The 22,313-nt window shown below is 41.6% G+C and overlaps 1 protein-coding gene across 2 annotated transcripts in view; it reads right to left on the bottom strand.

Annotated features, from left to right (window-relative positions):
- Positions 1-22,313, bottom strand: part of dchs2 (dachsous cadherin-related 2) — a 48,559-nt gene that overhangs the window by 18,417 nt on the left and 7,829 nt on the right. For both annotated transcript variants that reach the window (XR_009064281.1, XM_057844705.1), the window contains exons 4-9: positions 20,728-20,904; positions 18,419-18,650; positions 13,145-13,375; positions 5,730-6,150; positions 2,970-3,541; positions 853-1,040 (exon numbers count right to left, since the gene is read on the bottom strand). Coding sequence is in view for 1 of the 2 variants with exons in the window: in XM_057844705.1 (XP_057700688.1) it covers positions 853-1,040; positions 2,970-3,541; positions 5,730-6,150; positions 13,145-13,375; positions 18,419-18,650; positions 20,728-20,904 (1,821 nt within the window). In the remaining variant the exon portion in view is untranslated. The remainder of the gene's footprint in view (positions 1-852; positions 1,041-2,969; positions 3,542-5,729; positions 6,151-13,144; positions 13,376-18,418; positions 18,651-20,727; positions 20,905-22,313) is intronic.

The following is a 22,313-nucleotide window of genomic DNA, read 5'->3' as shown; positions in this document are numbered from 1 at the left end:
CCATAAATGCCCAAAAATTAACAGGAAGTGACCCAAAATCAACAGGAAGTCACCCATAAATGCACCAAAATTGACAAGAAGTGATCTAAGTTCAACAGGAAGCCAACCCAAACTCAACAGGAAGTGACCCAGGAAAAAATCAGCAGGAAGTGACCTAAAATCAACAGGAAGTGACCCAAATCAACAGGAAGTGACCCAGAATCAACAAGAGGTGACCCATAAATGCCCCAAAATTAACAGGAAGTGACCTAAGTTCACCAGGAAGCCACCTGTAAATAGCCCAAAATCAACAGGAAGTGACCTAAAATCAAAAGGAAGTGACCCAAAATCAAAAGGAAGTGACCCACAAATGCACCAAAATTAACAGGAAGTGATCTAAGTTCAACAGGAAGCCAACGCCAAACTCAACCGGAAGTGACCCAGGAAAAAATCAACAGGAAGTGTCCCAAAATCAACAGGAAGTGACCCATAAGTGCTACAAAATTAACAGGAAGTGACCTAAAATCAACAGGAAATGACCCAAAAATTAACAGGAAATGAAGTGACCCAAAATCAACAGGAAGTCACCCATAAATGCACCAAAATTAACAGGAAGTGACCCAAGAAAACCCCAAAATCGACAGGAAGTGGCCCAAATTCAACAGAAAGCCACTAGTAAATCCCCCAAAAGCCACCTATAAACACCCCAAAACCAACAGGAAGTGACCAAAAAATAACAGGAAGTGACCTAGGTGGGCTCCAAAATCAACAGGAAGCCAACTGTAAATACCACCAAACCAACAGGAAGTGACCCATAAATGCCCCAAAATTAACAAGAAGTGACTGGTAAATGACATATAAAACACCGCTAACCTGGACGTGACGTTCCGGGCTAGCCGGCGGGTGCACGAAGCGCGGCGGGTTATCGTTGACGTCGGTAACCAGGACGTGGACGCGGGCGGTGGCGCTGTGTCGCTGGCTGCCTCGGTCGCTGACCATCACCTCCAAAGTGTGCTGGCTCCGCTGCTCCCGGTCCAACTCCACCCAGTTGAAGATCTCACCTGCGCGCCGCAGGAACAAAAACAAGCAAAATGTTTTTTTTCTGAATTGATTGGAAAGATGTCTGCCACGAATCCACTCATCAAATAAACAAGTAAACTATAAGATGCCATTTCCATGGACTCAACGGCTGCCATAGGCGGCACTAGACGACCAATCCATTTGGACCGGGAGCGGCCGATGAACGTAGTTGTTCATTTTGATTTTGGGTCGCTTCCTTTTCATCGTTCATCATTTTTCCGTTGGTTTCGGTGCATTTCCAGGTCACTTCCTGGTGTGCAAAATGGATTTTGCCACGTGGCTTTTGTTGCCATGTGGCAAAATTGATTTTGCCATGTGGCAAAATTTATTTTGACATGTGGATTTTTGTTGTTGTTGGTATATGGCATTTTTTGGAGAGTATGGCATTTTTGCAGGCCATGCACGTCGATGCCATTGACGGCTAGGCACGTCCAAATTTTCCATTCATATTAAATGGCAGAAAAACAAGTGTGGCTGTGATTTTTGACAATACACTCACCATTAGTCAATGGCATAGCCTTACTTGGGTGCCAGTTGAATGTCAATGTGCTCTAATGGTAAGTGTATAGTCAAAAATCATAGCCACACGTTTTTTGCCATTTAAAATCAATGGAAAATTTGAATGTGTATCGCCGTCAATGGCATAGACGTGCATGGCCTGCAAAAATGCCATATACCCCCCAAAAAATGCCATATACCAACAACAACAAAAATCCACATGTCAAAATAAATTTTGCCACATGGCAAAATCAATTTTGCCACATGGCAACAAAAGCCACGTGGCAAAATCCCTTTTGCACACCAGGAAGTGACCTGGAAATGCACCGAAATCAACGGAAAAATGATGAAGCCAAAAAATATACCACAAACCAAAATCCATTTTGCCACATACGTATAAAAAGTGCCACATGCCAAAATACATTTTGCCACAGGGCAAAAAAAATGCCACATGGCAAAATCAATTTTGCCACATGTCAAAATACATTTTGCCACATGGCACAAAAACATGCCACATGGCAAAATCAATTTTGCCACATAGCAAAAAAATGCCACATGGCAAAGAAAAAATGCCACATGGCAAAATCCATTTTGCCACATGGCAAAAAATAAATAAAAATGAAATGCCACATGGCAAACTCCATTTTCCCACATGGCAAAAAAATGCCAAATGGCAAATAAAAATGCCACATGGCAAAATCCATTTTGCCACATGGCAAAGAAAAAATGCCACATGGCAAAATCAGTTTTGCACATGGCAAAAAAAATGCCACACGGCAAAATCCATTTTGCCGTGTGGCAAATAAAAATTCCACAAACCAAAGTCCATTTTGCCACGTACCAATAAAAAATGCCACATGGCAAAAAAATGGCTCATGGCAAAAAAAAAAAGTCACATGGCAAAATCCATTTTACCACATGGCAAAAAAATGCCACAAACCAAAATCCATTTTGCCAGATATCAATAAAAATGCCACATGGCAAAATTAATTTTGCCACATGGCACAGAAAAAATGCCACATGGCAAAACACATGGCAAAAAATGCTACATGGCAAAATCCATTTTTTCACATGGCAAAAAAAATGCCACACACCAAAATCCATTTTGCCACATGGCAAAGAAAAAAACGCCATATGGCAAAATCCATTTTGCTACATGACAAATACCACTTTTGTTTCTCGCTGTCTCTCCACTTTCTGTCAATTTTGATCATTTATTCCCTGTCCAATTGGACATCTAGCGCCGTCAACAGCAGCTAAATGATATTTATAAATATTTCTAAGGGTTGGGCACAATAACAGCCCTCTGAAGGAAACCATAACGTGGCCCGCGACAAAACAGATTTTGACTGCTCCGTTTGTAGATTCAACGTTAGCATGCGGTTAGTTGTTTGCGCAGTAGGCACGTGTACCTGTTTCGGCATGGACGCGGAAGAACTTCACGCCCGAAAGCAGGACATAGGACAGCCGGGCGTTCTCTCCGGAGTCTCGGTCGGTGGCCGTCACCCGTACCGCCGGACCCCGAGGCGGCGGTCCCTCCGTCACGGCCGCGAAGTACTCGGCCTCGTTGAAAACCGGCGCGCTGTCGTCGACGTCCAGCACCAGGACTTCCACCGCCGCCGTCGCCCGGGCCCCGCCCGCCGAGGCCACCGCTCGGAAGCGGTACGTCCGCTCTCGCTCGTAGTCTAGCTCGTCGCGCAAGTACAAGCGACCGCTTTGAGGATGGATCCCGAAAGGGGGCGGCAGGGAGCCCGGATCCTCTTCCAGGGAGTAGAGTGGGGAGACGCCAGGGGCCCCGCGGACGCTCACTCGGATGAGCCCAGAGTTGCGACGGGCGTCCTCGGCGACCTCCGCCCGGTAGAGCGGCGCCTCGAAAGCCAGGCCGTCGCCGGGAGATGACGCCACCATTTTCACGCTCAAAGTCAGGGTGGCGCTCCGGGGAGGGTTGCCGCCGTCTCGGGCACTGATTTTCAACACTGCTTTGCTTGAAAATGAGAAGAAATTTATTTTATGTTTTTATTTTATTTTGAAAATGTTCTGTTTTCACTGTTGATTTTGGGGCTTTTCCAAGTCACTTCCTGTTAATTTCAGGTCATTTCCTGTTTATTTGGACGTATTTCCAGGCCACTTCCTGTTAAATTCAGGTCACTTGTTCATTGTAGCTTACTTTCTGTTGATTTTGATGCATTTCCGGGTCACTTCCCGTTACATTCAGATCACTTTTTCTTTTAAGATTAGTCAGGGGTCACTTTCTGTTGATTTTGGGTCACTTCCTGTTGATTTTAGGGCATTTCCAGGTCACTTCCTGTTGACATAAGGTTACTTATTTATTCTAGATTACTCGGGGGTCACTTTCTGTTGATTTTGGGTCACTTCCTATACATTTTAGATCACTTCCTGTTGATTTTGGGACATTTCAGGTCACTTCCTGTTGACTTCAGATCATTTCCTTTTATTTTAAAGCATTACCAAGTCACTTCCTGTTAAATTCAGGTCACTTTCTCATTGTAGGTGACTCAGGGGTAACTTCCTGTTGATTTGTGGTCATTTCCTTTTGATTTGGGGGCATTTCCAGGTCACTTCCTGTTGATTTCAGGTCACTTCTTGTCTATTTGGGTGCATTTACAGGTCACTTCCTATTTACTTTAGGTCATTTCCTATTTATTTTTGGGCATTTACAGGTAATTTAATGTTGATTTCAGGTCACTTTCTGTTTATTTTGATGCATTTCCAGATCACTTCCTGTTCAATTCAGGTCACTTGTTCTCTTTAGGTTACTTGGGGGTCACTTTCTGTTTATTTCGGGGCACTTCTTTACATTTAGGACCACTTCCTGTTGATTTTGGGGCATTTCCAGGTCACTTCCTGTTGATTTTAAGTAACTTCCTGTCGATTTTGATGCATTTCCAGATAACTTGTTTATTGTCATTGTTCAGGGGTCACTTTCTATTAATTTTGGGTCACTTCCTGTTTATTTTGGGGCATTTACAGGTCACTTCCTGTTAATTTCAAGATTACTTCCTGTTTATTTGATGTATTTTCGGGTCACTTCCTGTTAAATTCAGGACACTTGTTCATTTTAGGTTACTCAGGGCTCTTTTTCTGTTGATTTTGGGTCATTTCCTGTTGATTTTGAGGCATTTACAGGTCACTTCCTGTTGATTTGTGGTCATTTCCTTTTAGTTTGGGGGCATTACCAGGTCACTTCCTGTTGATTTCAGGTCACTTCCTGTTTAATTCGGGTCACTTGATCATTTTATATTGCTTCCGGGTCACTTTCAGTTCATTTTGGGTCACTTCGTGTACATTTTGGATTACTTCCTGTGGAATTTAGGGCATTCCTTCCTGTTGATTTTAGGTCATGTCTTATCTATTCGGATGCATTTCAAGGTAACTTTCTATTGAAATAAGGTTACTTGTATATTTTAGGTTACTCAGGGGACACTTTCTGTTGATTTTGGGTCACTTCCTGTACATTTTGGATCACTTCCTATTGATTTTGGGGCATTTCCAGGTCACTTGCTGTTGATTTCAGGTCATTTCTGGTTTATTTGGATGCATTTCCAGATAACTTGTTCATTGTCATTGTTCAGGGGCCACTTTCTATGAATTTTGGGTCACTTCCTGTTTATTTTGGGGCATTTACAGGTCACTTCCTGTTAATTTCAGGTTAGTTCCTTTTCATTTGGATCCATTTTAGGTCACTTCCTGTTAAATTCAGGTTACCCTTTCATTTTAGGTTCGTCCGGGGTCACTTTGTGTTGATTTTGGGTCACTTCCTCTACATTTTGGATCACTTCCTGTTGATTTTGGGTCACTTCCCGTACATTTTGGAACACTTCCTTATTATTTTGATGCACTTCCAGGTCACTTGTTCATTTTATGTTACTTGGGTCATTTTCAGTTTATTTTGGGTCACTTCCTGTACATTTTGGATCACTTACTGTTATTTTGGGGTATTTCCAGGTCACTTCCTGTTGAATTCAGATCAGTTCCCCAAAAATTGTAGCGTGCTCAGTGGCCACTTTCTGTTGATTTTGGATCACTTGCTGTTTATTTTGGGCTATTCTTGGGTTACTTCCTGTCGAAATCCGAATGAACTGGAGGTCTGGCGCCATTGACGGCACCCAGAGTTTATTTGCCAGAATTGACGCTGGATAATTAAGTGATACCTTTCCGGAGGGTCCGCCTTCAGGCTTCGATTTAGCGTCACGGTTCCAGAGTCGGGGTTCACCGCGAAAGCCCCGGCTTTCAAGTGATAGGTCACATGACCGTTGGCGCCGTCGTCGTAGTCGCGGGCGCGTGCCACGTACACTGTGGCGCCCAGCGCTGTGTTTTCAGACAACTGGATGGCATCCTGGACCCTGTGAAAAATGGGCGCTGCGTCGTTGATGTCGGCCACCGAGACGTGGACCTGCGCCTCGCTGCGGACCATGGAGGACGGCGTGTAGGCCTGGACGTAGAGCAATGCGTACGCTTGGGTCTCGCGGTCCAGAGGTTTGGCTGTGCTGATCAGGCCCGACGCGGCGTCCATTGCAAAGAGACCCTGTGGGTCACCGGCGGCAATGTGGTAGGATACTGATTCCGCAGAATCTGGTAAGAGCAGAGGTGGGGAGAGTAGACAAAAGTTGGACTCAGCTAGAGTAGCGTTACTCCCAAAAGGTTATCGCCAACATCCTGTATACCCTTTATAAAAGATGTCATTGAATATTTAATTCACTAGCTCATTAGCACTACTCGGTTTTGGTGGCATTTACAGGTCACTTCCTGTTCATTTTGTGTCACTTCCTATTCATGTTGGGACATTCTCGGGTCACTTCAGGTTCAGTAACCCAAAATCAACAGGAAGTTACCCAGACATGCCCCAAAATCAACAGGAAGTCTTCCCGGATTTGGCGGCGTTCACAGATCACATCTTGTTCAGTAATCTAAAATCAACAGGACCAACCCTAAATGCCCCCAAAATCAACAGGAAGTGACCCGTAAATGCACCAAAACAACAGGACGTCGTTCATGATTTGGGGATTTTGAAGGTCACTCCTTTTGACCCAAAAACACCCCAAAATCAACAGGAAGTTACTTGTAAATGCCCCAAAATCAGCAGAAAGTGACCCAAAAAATGCCCCAAAATTGACAGGAAATGACCCGTAAATGCCCCCAAAATCGACAAGAAGTGACAGGTAAAATGCCCCAAAATCCATAGGAAGTGACCCTTAATGCCCTAAAATTGACAGGAAGTGACCTGTAAATGCCCCCAAAATCGACAGGAAGTCTTCCTGGACTTTTTTAAGGTCACTTGTTTCTTGTAGAGCATTTACAGCTCACTTCCTGTTCAGTAACCCAAAACCAATAGGAAGTGACGCCTGTTTGCCGCAAAATCAACACGAAATGACCCATGAATGCTTAAAATCTACAGGAAGTGACCCATTATCAATAGTAAGTGACCAGGAAATGTCCCAGAATTAATAGGATGTGACCTACAAAGGCACCAAAATCAACAGGAAGTGACCCAAAAATGCCCCAAAATCAACAGGAAGTGACCCAGAAATTAAGAGGAATTGACCCAAAATAATCAGGAAGGAAATGCCAAAATCAACAGCAAGTCAGCAAATATCAACAGGGAGTTACCCATAAATGCTTAAAATCTACGGGAAGTGACCCATTATAAATAGTAAGTGACCTAGAAAGGCCCCAAAATTAACAGGAAACGACCTAAAAAGGCTCCAAAATCAACAGGAAGTGACTTGTAAATGGCCCCAACATCGACAGGAAGTGACCTGTAAATTCCCCCAAAATTGTGACCCGTAAATGCCCCAAGTCGACAGGAAGCGACCCGTAAATGTCCCAAAATCGAAGGAAGTGACCCGTTAATTCCCCCCAAAATGATGGGATTTGACCCGTAAATTCCTCCAAAATCAACAGGGGACCCAAAAATGCCCCAACACCAACAGAAGTGACCCGTAAATGCCCCCAAAATCAACAGGAAGTGACGCTTAAATGGCCCCAACATCAACAGGAAGTGACCTGTAAATTCCCCCAAAATTGTGACCCGTAAATGCCCCAAGTTGACAGGAAGTGAACCGTAAATGCCCCAAAATCAACAGGAAGTGACCCTTAATGCCCTTAATTTAACAGGAAGTGACCTATAAATGCCCCCAAAATCAACAGGAAGTGACCCGTAAATGCCCCAAAATCAACGCGAAATGACCCATGAATGCTTAAAATCTACAGGAAGTGACCCATTATCAATAGTAAGTGACCAGGAAATGTCCCAGAATTAATAGGATGTGACCTACAAAGGCACCAAAATCAACAGGAAGTGACCCAAAAATGCCCCAAAATCAACAGGAAGTGACCCAGAAATTAAGAGGAATTGACCCAAAATAATCAGGAAGGAAATGCCAAAATCAACAGCAAGTCAGCAAATATCAACAGGGAGTTACCCATAAATGCTTAAAATCTACGGGAAGTGACCCATTATAAATAGTAAGTGACCTAGAAAGGCCCCAAAATTAACAGGAAACGATCTAAAAAGGCTCCAAAATCAACAGGAAGTGACTTGTAAATGGCCCCAACATCGACAGGAAGTGACCTGTAAATTCCCCCAAAATTGTGACCCGTAAATGCCCCAAGTCGACAGGAAGCGACCCGTAAATGTCCCAAAATCGAAGGAAGTGACCCGTAAATTCCCCCCAAAATGACGGGATTTGACCCGTAAATTCCTCCAAAATCAACAGGGGACCCAAAAATGCCCCAACACCAACAGGAAGTGACCCGTAAATGCCCCCAAAATCAACAGGAAGTGACCTGTAAATTCCCCCAAAATTGTGACCCGTAAATGCCCCAAGTTGACAGGAAGTGAACCGTAAATGCCCCAAAAACAACAGGAAGTGACCCTCAATGCCACAAATCGACAAGAAGCGACCCGTAAAATGCCCCAAAATCGATAGGAAGTGACCCTTAATGCCCTTAATTTAACAGGAAGTGACCTATAAATGCCCCCAAAATCAACAGGAAGTGACCCGTAAATGCCCCAAAATCAATGCGAAATGACCCATGAATGCTTAAAATCTACAGGAAGTGACCCATTATCAATAGTAAGTGACCAGGAAATGTCCCAGAATTAATAGGATGTGACCTACAAAGGCACCAAAATCAACAGGAAGTGACCCAAAAATGCCCCAAAATCAACAGGAAGTGACCCAGAAATTAAGAGGAATTGACCCAAAATAATCAGGAAGGAAATGCCAAAATTAACAGCAAGTTAGCACATATCAACAGGGAGTTACCCATAAATGCTTAAAATCTACGGGAAGTGACCCATTATCAATAGTAAGTGACCTAGAAAGGCCCCAAAATTAACAGGAAACGACCTAAAATGGCCCCAACATCGACAGGAAGTGACCTGTAAATTCCCCCAAAATTGTGACCCATAAATGCCCCAAGTCGACAGGAAGCGACCCGCAAATGTCCCAGAATCGAAGGAAGTGACCCGTAAATTCCCCCCAAAATGACAGGATTTGACCCGTAAATTCCTCCAAAATCAACAGGGGACCCAAAAATGCCCCAACACCAACAGGAAGTGACCCGTAAATGTCCCAAAATCAACAGGAAGTGACCCGTAAATGCCCCCAAAATCAACAGGAAGTGACCTGTAAATTCCCCCAAAATTGTGACCCGTAAATGCCCCAAGTTGACAGGAAGTGAACCGTAAATGCCCCAAAAACAACAGGAAGTGACCCTCAATGCCACAAATCGACAAGAAGCGACCCGTAAAATGCCCCAAAATCGATAGGAAGTGACCCTTAATGCCCTTAATTTAACAGGAAGTGACCTATAAATGCCCCCAAAATCAACAGGAAGTGACCCGTAAATGCCCCAAAATCAACGCGAAATGACCCATGAATGCTTAAAATCTACAGGAAGTGACCCATTATCAATAGTAAGTGACCAGGAAATGTCCCAGAATTAATAGGATGTGACCTACAAAGGCACCAAAATCAACAGGAAGTGACCCAGAAATTAAGAGGAATTGACCCAAAATAATCAGGAAGGAAATGCCAAAATTAACAGCAAGTTAGCACATATCAACAGGGAGTTACCCATAAATGCTTAAAATCTACGGGAAGTGACCCATTATCAATAGTAAGTGACCTAGAAAGGCCCCAAAATTAACAGGAAACGACCTAAAATGGCCCCAACATCGACAGGAAGTGACCTGTAAATTCCCCCCAAAATTGTGACCCATAAATGCCCCAAGTCGACAGGAAGCGACCCGCAAATGTCCCAGAATCGAAGGAAGTGACCCGTAAATTCCCCCCAAAATGACAGGATTTGACCCGTAAATTCCTCCAAAATCAACAGGGGACCCAAAAATGCCCCAACACCAACAGGAAGTGACCCGTAAATGCCCCCAAAATCCACAGGAAGTGACGCTTAAATGGCCCCAACATCAACAGGAAGTGACCTGTAAATTCCCCCAAAATTGTGACCCGTAAATGCCCCAAGTCGACAGGAAGTGACCCGTAAATGTCCCAAAATCAACAGGAAGTGACCCTCAATGCCACAAATCGACAAGAAGCGACCCGTAAATGCCCCCAAAATCGACAAGAAGTGACACGTAAAATGCCCCAAAATCGATAGCAAGTGACCCTTAATGCCCTAAAATTGACAGGAAGTGACCCGTAAATGCCCCAAAACTCAACAGGAAGTCTTCCTGGACTTTTTTAAAGTCACTTCTTGTTTCTTTTAGAGCATTTACAGCTCACTTGCTGTTCAGTAACCCAAAATTAACAGGAAGTGACCTGTAAATTCCCCCAAAATTGTGACCCGTAAATGCCCCAAGTCGACAGGAAGTGACCCGTAAATGCCCCCAAAATCTACAGAAAGTGACCTATAAATTCCCCCCAAATTGACAGGAAATGACCGGTAAATTCCCCCAAAATTGACAGGACGTGATTTGTAAATGCCCCCAAAATCAGCAGGAAGTGACCATTAACGCCCCAAAATCGACAGGAAGTGACCTGTAAAACCCCCCAAATCAGCAGGGAGTGACCCTTAATGCCCCAAAATAAGCTGGAAGCGATGCAATAAATACCCCAAAATTGACAGGAAGTGACCCTTCCACTTCACACGGATCAGACATCTACGAGTGATAAACCAGTTTCCATTCACGGCAGAAGTGTGAAAAGCCCTTTCATCACCGCATCAGAGCGGCCATGTTGGTAGGGGCAACTTTCCCATCAAAGTCAATGCCAATGACTTTCAAATCAAATAACGACGACCTCATTTTTCTGTCACAACTCAAGTTTCCGCCACGCCAGACAACAAGTACATCAAGTGGAATTAATCCCCGGAATTAAGAAGTGTTTGTCGCGTCACCCGCTTAGAAGATAACAGACGCCTGGTTTCCGATAGAAGCTTTAATCCATTAATTAACGGAGACGCCGTCACGTGACTGACTGGTTTTTAAACTTGTTGATTGTCATCGGTTGATCTACTTAAAGGGAATTAGATTCAATTCAATTGAAATGAGATTAAAAGGCAGCCTGTTTGCTGGTAAACTCTTGGAAAACATTATACATACAGTTTGTGGCATCCAGGTGAGTTGAATTCATTGAAAATATCTGCTATTATATAAATATATTATCATCACGAAAAGGGTGATGTCTACAGTTAGAATGGTATGGAAAAAGTATATGAACCTTTTGGAATTTCTCACATTTCTACATAAAATCACCATCAAATGTGATCTGATATTTGTCAAAATCACACAGATGAAAAAACTGTCTGCTTTAACTCAAACCACCCAAACATTTATAGGTTTTCATATTTTAATGAGGATAGCATGCAAACAATGACAGAAGGGGGGCCAAAAAGTAAGTGAACCATCACAGTTAATATTTTGTTCCCCGCCCTTTGGCATCAATAACTTCAACCAGATGCTCCCTGTAGCTGCAGATCAGTCTGGCACATCGGTCAGGACTAATCTTGGCACGTTCTTCTCTACAAAACTGCTGCAGTTCACTCAGATTCCTGGGATGTCTGGCATGAATCGCTGTCTTTAGGTCATGCCACAGCATCTCAATGGGGTTCAAGTCTGGATTTTGACTTGGCCACTCCAGAACGTGTATTTTGTTCTTCTGAAACCATTCTGAAGTTGATTTATTTCTGCGTTTTGGATCATTGTCTTGTTGCAGCATCCATCCGATTTTTCAGTTTCAACTGTCTGACAGAAGGCCTCAGGTTTTCCTGCAAAACCTTTGAATTCATTCGTCCATTAATGATTGCAAGTTGTCCAAGCCCTGAGGCAGCAAAACGGCCCCAAATCACGATGTTCCCTCCACCATGCTTCACGGTGGGGATGAGGTGTTGATGTTGGTGAGCTGTTCCATTTTCCTTCACACATGACGTTGTGTGTTACTCCCAAACAATTCAACTTTGCTTTCGTCAGTCCACAAAATATTTTGCCAAAACTTCTGTGGAGTGTCCAAGTGCCTTTTGGTGAACATTAAACGAGCAACAATGTTTTTTTTTTTTAGACAGCAGAATTTTCCTCCGTGGAGTCCTCCCATGACCACCATTCTTGACCATAGTTTTTGTGTGCACAGAGATATTGGACTGTGCAAATGATTTCTGTAAGTCTTTAGTAGACACTCTAGTTTTTTTTTTTTATACCTGTCTGAGTATTCTGCGCTGAACTATGGCGTCATCTTTGGTGGACAATCCAGCCAGCTATTTTCGAGCCATGCTGAACATCAGACAACGCTTCTCATCAAGACAAGGTGTGTGTTTTATAATGGGCAGGGGAGCTTTAACACTAGAAAACCCAGCAGAGGCCGAATCGGCCTTTCCCCAAGACAAATACTCCTAATATTCCCATATATGAATGGCTCTTGTCTGTTGGACAATGACTTGCCAAATCAAAAGCACTTGGGCCATTTTGGCCACCTCTGGGTTTTTCCGGGGTCGAGGCCAAATCGGCCATTGCTTGGGACTATTAGGAGTCTCCTTAGGCAGAGGGTTCACTTACTTATTTTTCCCCTTATGTCACTGTTTGCATGCTATCCTCATTAAAATATCAAAACCTATAAATGTTTGGGTGGTTTTAGTTAAAGCAAACACTGTTTTTACATCTGTGTGATTTTGACAAGGATCAGATCACATTTGATGGGGATTCTATGCAGAAATGTGAGAAATTCCAAAAGGTACAGATACTTTTTCATACCACAGTACGTTCGTTCGAAATTGTTGGAAACCTTTCATTTAATTATTCGTGGACTAAAACGTTTGAAGTTTATAGACAAAAACATTTGGAGAATTGTTGACTAAAACTAGACGAAATTTGAGTTTTCGATCACTGTAACTAAATGAAGACGAAAACATTTTGAAATGACTCAAATATGACTAAGACAAAGAAGTATTTTCGTCCAAAAGACTCAAGCGAAAATTAAAATGGCTGCCAAAAACACTAGCTAAGGGCTAACATTAGCACAAATTGTCCCCTCTGTTACTTCCGAATGGCACCCTATTTAAAAAATGACCCAGCAAGCACCTGTAATGTTTGTATAATGAGAAAATTTTGTACCTGGCGAGTTGACAGCCTGCACGGAGCCCACGCTGGTCCCCGGCGGGGCATCTTCCGCCACGGTGAAGGCGTAGCGGGACTTCCGGAAGGTCGCCTGAGCGCCGGCTGAGACGTCGACCGTCACCCGGGCCGGTTGGGCCGACCATAAACCGCCGGCGTCTCGCGCCGCCACGGCTAGCTCGATGCTAGCGGAACCCAGGTGGCTAAGCGCCGAGGTCAGGTACAGCGTTCCTGTAGGGGGTCGAACCGTCAAACTCATCTGCCTCGCTCACTCACCGGATTATTTTTGTTATTTAAAGGGAACCTCGGACCATAAACTTCATAATTGTATTGACGGTTCAATTCGGCCAGCCACTGCACAACGCCTTCAAGCAGGGGGCCAGGCATCCCACAATCTGCTTCAGGTATTCTCAGTTGGTCGCATGCAACGATTCAACGCTGGATTGAGGATAAAAGTACAAAAGCTGTACCGCATTCAAACAGGAAGGATTGTCTCAGGAGTGATTTGTTTGAGGATTCAAGGTAATTATTATAATTTTTGTACCATGCATGCATTTTGAAACGTGAAAAAAATCAATGGGAGAAATTAGCCGCTGCTGCACTGGTATCATAGTTTGCAATAATTATGTAAAATAAATGCTAACTTCCCGGTTCTTTGCTCTTTTAACCAAGAATCGAGACTGTTTTACGTCCACATTGATGAAGAATTTGGGGTTTTAAGCTTTTATTAACAAGAAACACAAATGAGCTTTACATCAAATCTAAGTTTTTTGAAATTTTATGATTTGATACACTTTAAAACTGTCTAGAGGATGTACATGGCTCATTCAATTTGTCTTCCGCACAACCTACAAATTGGCTTCCATGCGAGGGAATTGAATAATGATTTGAGAGGGAACAATGTGTTTAACTACAGCCATGTGAGAACTACCTTAAAATCATTTTCGATTTCTAACATAGTGGCCCGCCTCTGGAATGCTCTTGACCCCGCACTGACCAACATGGGGTCCTTAACAGCCTTTAAAAGAACATATAAGGACATCATTCTAAGTTGCTACTTAGATTGACCTCCAGTATGGAAAAAACAACTGCACGAGACTCAAATTAGGACATTCTGCCAGACACACAGACACCACATAGTGTTCCCATAACAAAAAGTGGAGAAATTTAAGTGACTAAAGATAAGGTAGTCATAACATGCCCTAAAAATCAGCTCTGTCGCAATGACAGAACATTCCATCTGCCGACATACGCGAATGCTGTCGAGTCTTGATTAAATCTGGAACAAATTTTGTATAATGGAACTGCTTAACTGGTCACTAAGTACTTTGGACAGGATTTGTAAAAAAAAAAAAAAATACTGTACTTGTACCACAATGTGAAATGCCTACTCGATCATGCAATGATGATAGTCCTTTGGCTTAATGGGGACAGGATTTAATAAGCCCAGTCTTCTCCCGTCAGCCCTTGTCTTTTCTTCGGGATTCTTCAGGTCAATCTTATCACAATGCTATCTTGTAACTGTCAATGATACCGATGATGACGACAATAAACAATTTCCGAATTTCCAAAATTTTGACCAGAAAAGATCTGTTTACGCCACACAGCCGCTAGCTACATTCACTAACAGACTAGCAGTACATTCGACATATTTACGTAAAATAAATGCTAACTACCCAGTTCTTTGCTCTTCAAACCAAGAATCGAGGCTGTTTTAAGTCCATATCTATAAAGAGTTTAGGAATTTAAGCATTTATTCACAAGGATTTCAATGTAAAAAGCTCTTTGTGGTAATAAGGCGAGGCCACAGTGGCTTAAAGACTAGCAGCACATTCGACATATTTACGTCAAATAAATGCTAACTGCCTGTTTTTTTTTTTTTTTTTTTTGCATTTAACCAAGATTCAAGACTGTTTTACATCTATATCTATGAAGAATTCAGGGATTTAAGCATTTATTCACAAGAAGTGTCAACACAAAAAGCTGTTCTCATAAGGCGGCCACAATACATTAGCCACGTTTACATGCTGACTTTTATTCATACCGATTCAAATCATTCCGAATGGGAATTTCACATCAGCTGTTTACATGTCACTTCATCTATTCCGATCCAGCGTTTACATGTGACTGCCTTTATTCCGAAAGGACGTTTGACAACTGACGTCTGACATGCGCAGATTAATCAAAACAAAGCGTCACGTTGCAAAACATGGAGATCGATCGTCAGATCAGCTGCTGTTCTAACTTTTGGAGAGGAAACAAAACTTCAGAATGATACGCCGTTCATTTAAAAAGTTGTGTGGGTGCGCTGTGCGTGTGCTTGGAAGCCATGTTGCATGTGATGTTACTTACGTCACCAAGTGACGTCACCACGTCAGTACGGAGCATGTGCAGAAAGAACGCAACCAGACACCATTCCTCTTCCCTGTTTACATGATATAATTTTACTTCTAATCGGTTTGGGAAAAGGAATATTCCACCCCTGTGAATCGGAATGAAATTCCATTCGGTTTGGGCCTGTTCATTCCGAATGAGGTGTTTATATGGAACACATTTATTCGGTTTGAACAAATATTCCGATTGTAATTGGAATATTTGGCTCCATGTAAACGTGGCAAGTGACATATTTACGTAAGATAAATGAACTTGAAGACTTGTTGGCTGTAATAAGCCACAATTGTTCTCTTTTACTAAAATAGAAATACATATATCATTGCCATTTTACAACTTATAATGTTTAGTGCATGGTTTGACCTACAGAGGGCGCCATGTTTTACGTGCGCAATGCACGCAGGGGATGATGACGTAATTGCCAGGGAGAATAGGTGTGCTAGTTAGCATGCGAAGCTAGTATGAAGACTGGCATGATTGTTTTGTTACAGAGATGTGGGAAGACTTCCCATTGCTGCTCAGCAGTGTCTTTAAACCGATCCTAGGCGGCTTGCCGAGATATTGACTTGCTGCCCTTTGACAGTTTGTATTCGTTATTTCGTTGCTGGTTGAATCATTGCCTTATTTTTTTCGTTTGTCTGCCTTTCACCGCGGTTTTCCCTGTTTTTTTTTTTTTTTTTTTTTTTTTTTTAATCCAAACTTACTGTCACGGACCATTTTTGTGTGTCCCTTTGTGCGATCGCATGTTTTTTTTGTGTGTGTTCAGTAAAGTCTTTTACTCAATGCCTATGTTTTTGTCGTCTGCTCGCTGTCTGAAATAAGCCACGTTTAGTCTTTCCGTCCTTGATTCCCTTTAAAAAAATAAAAAATGAAAATAAAAAGAGAATATGCTTTGCCATTTTTGTTTAATGATTAAAAAAATCTTTGTAACTCATTTTTTAAAGTTGGTTTATTAAATATGTAAATAAATAAATAAAAAGAAAAAAAATCCTAATATATAACATAAAAATGTTCCAAGTATTATAAATGAAAAGGAAATATTATATATTATTATGTAATAATTATTATATGTATATATATATATATATATATATATATATATATATATATATACTGTATATATAAGGGGTGTCAAATGATTACAATTTTTAATCGAGTTAATCACAGCTTAACAATCAATTAATTGTAATTAATTGCAATTCAAACCATCAATAATATATGCCATATTTTTCTGTAAATTATTGTTGAAATGTAAAGATAAGACACAAGACGGATATATACATTCAACATACTGTACATAAGTACTGTATTTGTTTATTATAACAATAAATCAACAAGACGGCATGAACATTATTGACATTCTGTTAAAGCGATCCATGGATAGAAAGACTTGTAGTTCTTAAAAGATAAATGTAAGTACAAGTTATAGAAATTTTATATTAAAACCCTTCTTAGTGTTTTCATTTTAATAAAATTTGAAAAATGTTCAATCAAAAAAATAAACTAGTAGCACGCCATTGTTAATGTCAATAATTACACATTGCTCATGGTGCTGAAACCCATAAAATCAGTCGCACCCAAGCGCCAGCAGAGGGCGACAAAACACCAAAAAACACAAGTAACAAGTGGACATGACACTGTGCTGTCATTTTAATCTGTTTGAGCGGTGCATGTGTGTTAAACGCGTCAAATATTTTAATGTGATTAATTTAAAAAAATAATGACCGCCCGTTAACGCGATAATTTTGACAGCCCTAATATATACATAAACACATAAATATATATATATAGTAGGGCTGTCAAAATTATCGGGTTAACGGGCGGTCATTAATTTGTTTAATTAATCACGTTAAATTTTGATTTAATTTGACGCAATTAACGCACATGCCCTGCTCAGATTAAAATGACAGCAGTGTAATGTCCGCTTGTTACTTGTTACCTGTTTTCTTGTTGTTTGGCACCCTCTGCTGGCACTTGGGTCCAAATGATTTTATGGGTTTGGGGAGTGAGCATGGTGTGATGACATCAACAATGGCGAGCTACTAGTTTATTTTTTTAATTGAAAATTTTACAAATTTTAATAAAACGAAAACATTAAGAGGGGTTTTAATATAAAATTTCTATAACTTGTACTAATATTCATCTTTTAAGAACTGCAAGTTTTTCTATCCATGGATCGCTTTAAGAGAATGTTAATAATGTTAATGGCATCTTGTTGATTTATTGTTATAATAAACAAATACAGTACTAATGTGTAACGTATGTTGAACGTATACATCCGTCTTGTGTCTTATCTTTTCATTCCAACAATAATTTACAGAAAAATATGGCATATTTTAGATGGTTTGAATCGTGATTAATTATGATTAATTAATTTTTAAGCTGTAATTAACTCGATTAAAAATTTTAATCGTTTGACAGCCCTAATATATACATATATACTAGTTACATTTTGTTTCAAAAATTGTTTGAAAATAAAAAAGTTTTCTTTGTTTTTAATGAAAAATAAATAAATAAATAACAATATAAAAAAATAGATAATAATAAAAAATAAATAACATAAAAAAAACTAAAATTAAATTAAAAATGATTTCGCCAAATTGGATTGGACGTCTATCACTGTCAATGGCAGCCAATGACTGTAGAGGGGCTGGCTGCAATGGGTCAATTAAAAAAGGTTTTTTTAAAAAAATGCTAAACTGTTTGCCGTTTTAGTTTTCTTTTTTTGAAAGTATCTTTTTATGTTGGAAAAAAAAAGTACAATTTTGTTTTCTCCTGCTGCCAACCCTCCCGCTTAAAATTGACTGGACATCTAGCACCGTCAATGGCAGACAATGAATTAAGAGGCTAACAAAAGGAGCATGTCGAGGTCAAGTTAATTACCTGTTTGCTCATCGAGGGCAAAGAGAGCGGACAATTCGCCGGGCAGCAGGCGGTACGTGACCCGGCCGAAGGCGCCGTCATCGGCGTCGTTGGCGACCACTGTCAGGATCTCGGAGCCAGGCGGCGTGTGAGCCCCGACGCCGGCGAAATATCGCTCGGGAGTAAAAACCGGCGCGTTGTCGTTGAGGTCTTGGATCTCCACGCGCGCCCACGCGTGCGCCTTCAGGCCTCCCTGCGGAAAGTTTCGTCACGTGACCCACTTTCGCAAAATGTCTGTTCATGTGGCCCCAAAATGTGCATTGCTTTGACTCTTGAAGGGAATACTATCTTTTCTCATATTTACCGAATGACTGTTTGCATTACTCTAACACACCCAATATAAAATAAATAGCATTTAAATCATAGTTTAAGGAAAACAAGCAGAATATAGGGCATAGGAGATACATGACGCCTTCTTATCGCGTACCAACGTGTGCATCATGCAACTGATTGACAAGACATCTACAAGCCCAAATCTGCATCACCAACTCCCGCAATCAGTTCTTCCGGACAGTCCAGAACAAATGGCAGAACATCTTGTCTTGACAAGGAACATTTGGTAAGGAAACCACGACCGAAAACTCACGAAGCGCGAAGGTGGCAAAATCCCCAACCGTCGTTGCCCTGATAACAGTAACTCTCGTATCCTCATGTCCAATCCACAAACAGACAATAATCCTCAACAACGCCCAAACACACCCTTCTTCTGCCTGCAGCCCCCCCCCCACGAGAGCCTTAAAAATACTGGATGTTTAACTACCGTATTTTTTGCATTGAAATAAGACTGAAAAGTCTTATATTCGCGGTCTAGCTATAATACCCATTCACGACGCTAGATGGTGCCAGATATCATTGAAGCGATGTTCTGTCATGACAGATCTCAGCTACTCTCAAGTTTAACCAGTTTGCATTATTTTATTGCAATTTTTTTCCTTATTCAGATTTGTTTCAGGACTACAGTTACAGTCAGACTTCAATTTGATGGTTAATGCAATTTTGTTGTTTTATCACAATAGATTGGTTTATTTACACTTCAAAAACCAGAAGCCATTCATTTACGAATGTGATTGGACTTTACATATTTAAATGTTCAGATATTAAGATTTGAATGAGGCAAAATAAAATGCTTTTTCTCTCAAATTTATTGTTATAATCATTTGTTTCAGATGTACTGTCATTATTTTCTGTATAAAAAAATAATTTGGTGTTCAAAAAGTCTTTTTTCAAACTTGAGTCTTGAAAAAGAGGGGGTCGTCTTATAATCTGGGCCGTCTTATATTCGGGCCAATATGGTAATCGTTGTCATTTTTCTCGGGAATCTTTTGTTGACGCGTGATATGTTGACCTTGCCTCCCCATTGGAGTCTATTTTCTGTTTGCTTTGCTGTTTAATCGCTGTCGACCTGAATAAATTATCAACTTGTGTTTCGAAGCCTTCTTCCAGCGTTCAAAATGGAGTCAGTACAAGTGGTTAAGACTAAGGTGAACGAGCGGAGTTTGGCCTTTTGGCCGGTGTGTCGGGATTCAGCTGGCGCGATTCCGGCAGTCTGGCTAAAAGGTCAGATTCCTTCACTCTCCAATTAATTCAATTGTTGACAATAGATATCCGATCCAAAGGAAAAGTGGCACCAAATTAACAGAAAAGACCCCAAAATGCCTCAAAACCAACAGAAAGTGACCTGTCCTGAATTCGACAGTAAGTGACTTGGAAATGCCCTAATATCAACAGGAAGTGATGCAGAAATGCAGGAAGTCTTCCCGGACTGGGCGACATTTAAAGGTCACTTCCTGTTCATTGTGGGGCACATACGGGTCACTTCCTGTTTAGTAACCCAACATCAACAGGAAGTGATCCTGAAATTCCCCAAAATCAAAAGGAAGTTAGGGAAAAGCAACAAAATGAACTCATTGGCTGCCATTGGCAGCCGTGGACGTCCAATCCGTTGGACTTGGGAGGGACGGCAGCAAATGAACAAACCTTCAAACGGATCCCACTTCAAATGGATCGGACGTCTACTAGTGATTAACAGGAGGTGACTCCGAAATACAGTATTATCAACAGGAAATGATCCAAAATGTACAGGAAGTGAATGTTAATGTTAGGGTACTTGCGGGTAACTTCTTTTAACCAAAAAGGAAGAGTCGTTTATTTGCCATGTCGAATTGGATTGGACATCTAGCACCGTCAATGGCAGCAAATGGATTAACAATGGCGATCTATTTGCATTCCTGGCGATAAATTTGTACGCATAGAAGTTAGGTTATACAGACCGGATCCTCTGCTCTGACCCGGACGTGATGGACGCTCTGTCCGACGTCTCTGTCAATGTCCCCCGAGACGCAGAGCTCTCCAGTTTGCGGGTGGATGCGGAACAGGTCCGACTCCTCGTCAGGAAGCGAGTAGACCAGGACGCCAAACTCTGGCGTGTCTGCGTCGCTGGCCGCCACCTACAACATATTTTTTGGTTATACTTTCTTTCACAGAGAGGGGGCGCCATTATGTTCGCCAACCTATAGAAATAGTCAATTCTTCACTGACACTTTATGGCCATAGACGTCTAATCCGTTTTGAAGTTTCAAATTGATTGGACGTCTACTAAGTGATAAACTCATTACAATTCATGGCAGAATCACGGAAAGACTTTTCATTGCCCCCATCAACATGGCCGCCTCGAGGTGACGTTCCCATCAAAGTCAATGCATTGACATTCAAATCAAGTCAAAACAGGTCTCTTCAATCAACAGTAAGTAAAGGAAAATCAACAGGAAATGACCCCAAATGCCCCAAAATGAACTCATGGGCTTCCAATGACGGTTATAAACATCCAATCCATTTGAAGTGGGAGGGATGGCAGCGAATAAAGAAAGCCTCCAGCTTCAAATTGATTGGACGTCTACTCAGTGATAAACTCATTTCAAAAATGGCAGAATCATGAAAATAGCTTTCTTTGCCCCTGCCAACATGGCCGCCACGAGGTGATGTTCCCATTGAAGTCAGTGCATTGACATTCAAATCAAGTCATAACTAGATTTTTCAAAGATTAATCAATACCAGAATGGCCTTAGGGCGGCCATGTTGGTAGGGGCAACATTCCCATCAAAATCAATGCATAGCTTTTTATCAATGTTGTAGCATCCACTATTGACTGATTGTCTGCCATTGAGGGAGTTAGACGTCTAATCTATTTGAAGCGGGAGGGATGGCTTCGCTCATTCGCTGCCAACCTCCCGTTTCAAATGGATTGGACTTCTACTTAGTGATAAACTCATTCCAATCCATGGCAGAATCATGAAAACACCTATCATTGCCCGTACAAACATGGCCGCCCCGAGCTGACGTTCCAATCAAATTCAATGCATTGACATTGGAATAAAGTCATAATACATTTTTTTAAATAATAATCAATCTGCTATTGCTTGACTAATTGTCTGCCATTGACGGCACTAGATGTCCAATCTATTTGAAGTTGGAGGGCTGCCACCAGAATGGCCTTAGGGCGGCCATGTTGGTAGAGGCAACTTTCCCATCAGAATCAATGCATAGACAATAAAATCAAGTCATAATTAGCTTTTTATCAATGTTGTAGCATCTGCTATTGACTCATTGTCTGCCATTGACGGCGCTAGACGTCCAATCCATTTGAAGCGGGAGGGATGGCTTCGTTCATTCGTTGCCAAACTCCCGTTTCAAACGGATTGGACTTCTGTTAGGTGATAAACTCATTTCAATTCATGGCAGAATCACGAAAAGACCTTTTATTGCCCCTACCAACATGGCCCCCCCGAGGCGACGTTCCCATTAATGTCAATGCATTGACATTCAAATCAAGTCATAACTCGATTTTTAAAAGATTAAT

Source organism: Corythoichthys intestinalis, chromosome 8, assembly GCF_030265065.1.
Source record: "Corythoichthys intestinalis isolate RoL2023-P3 chromosome 8, ASM3026506v1, whole genome shotgun sequence".
NCBI classification, from domain to species: Eukaryota; Metazoa; Chordata; class Actinopteri; order Syngnathiformes; family Syngnathidae; genus Corythoichthys; species Corythoichthys intestinalis.
This window is presented reverse-complemented; position numbering and strand designations above follow the sequence as displayed.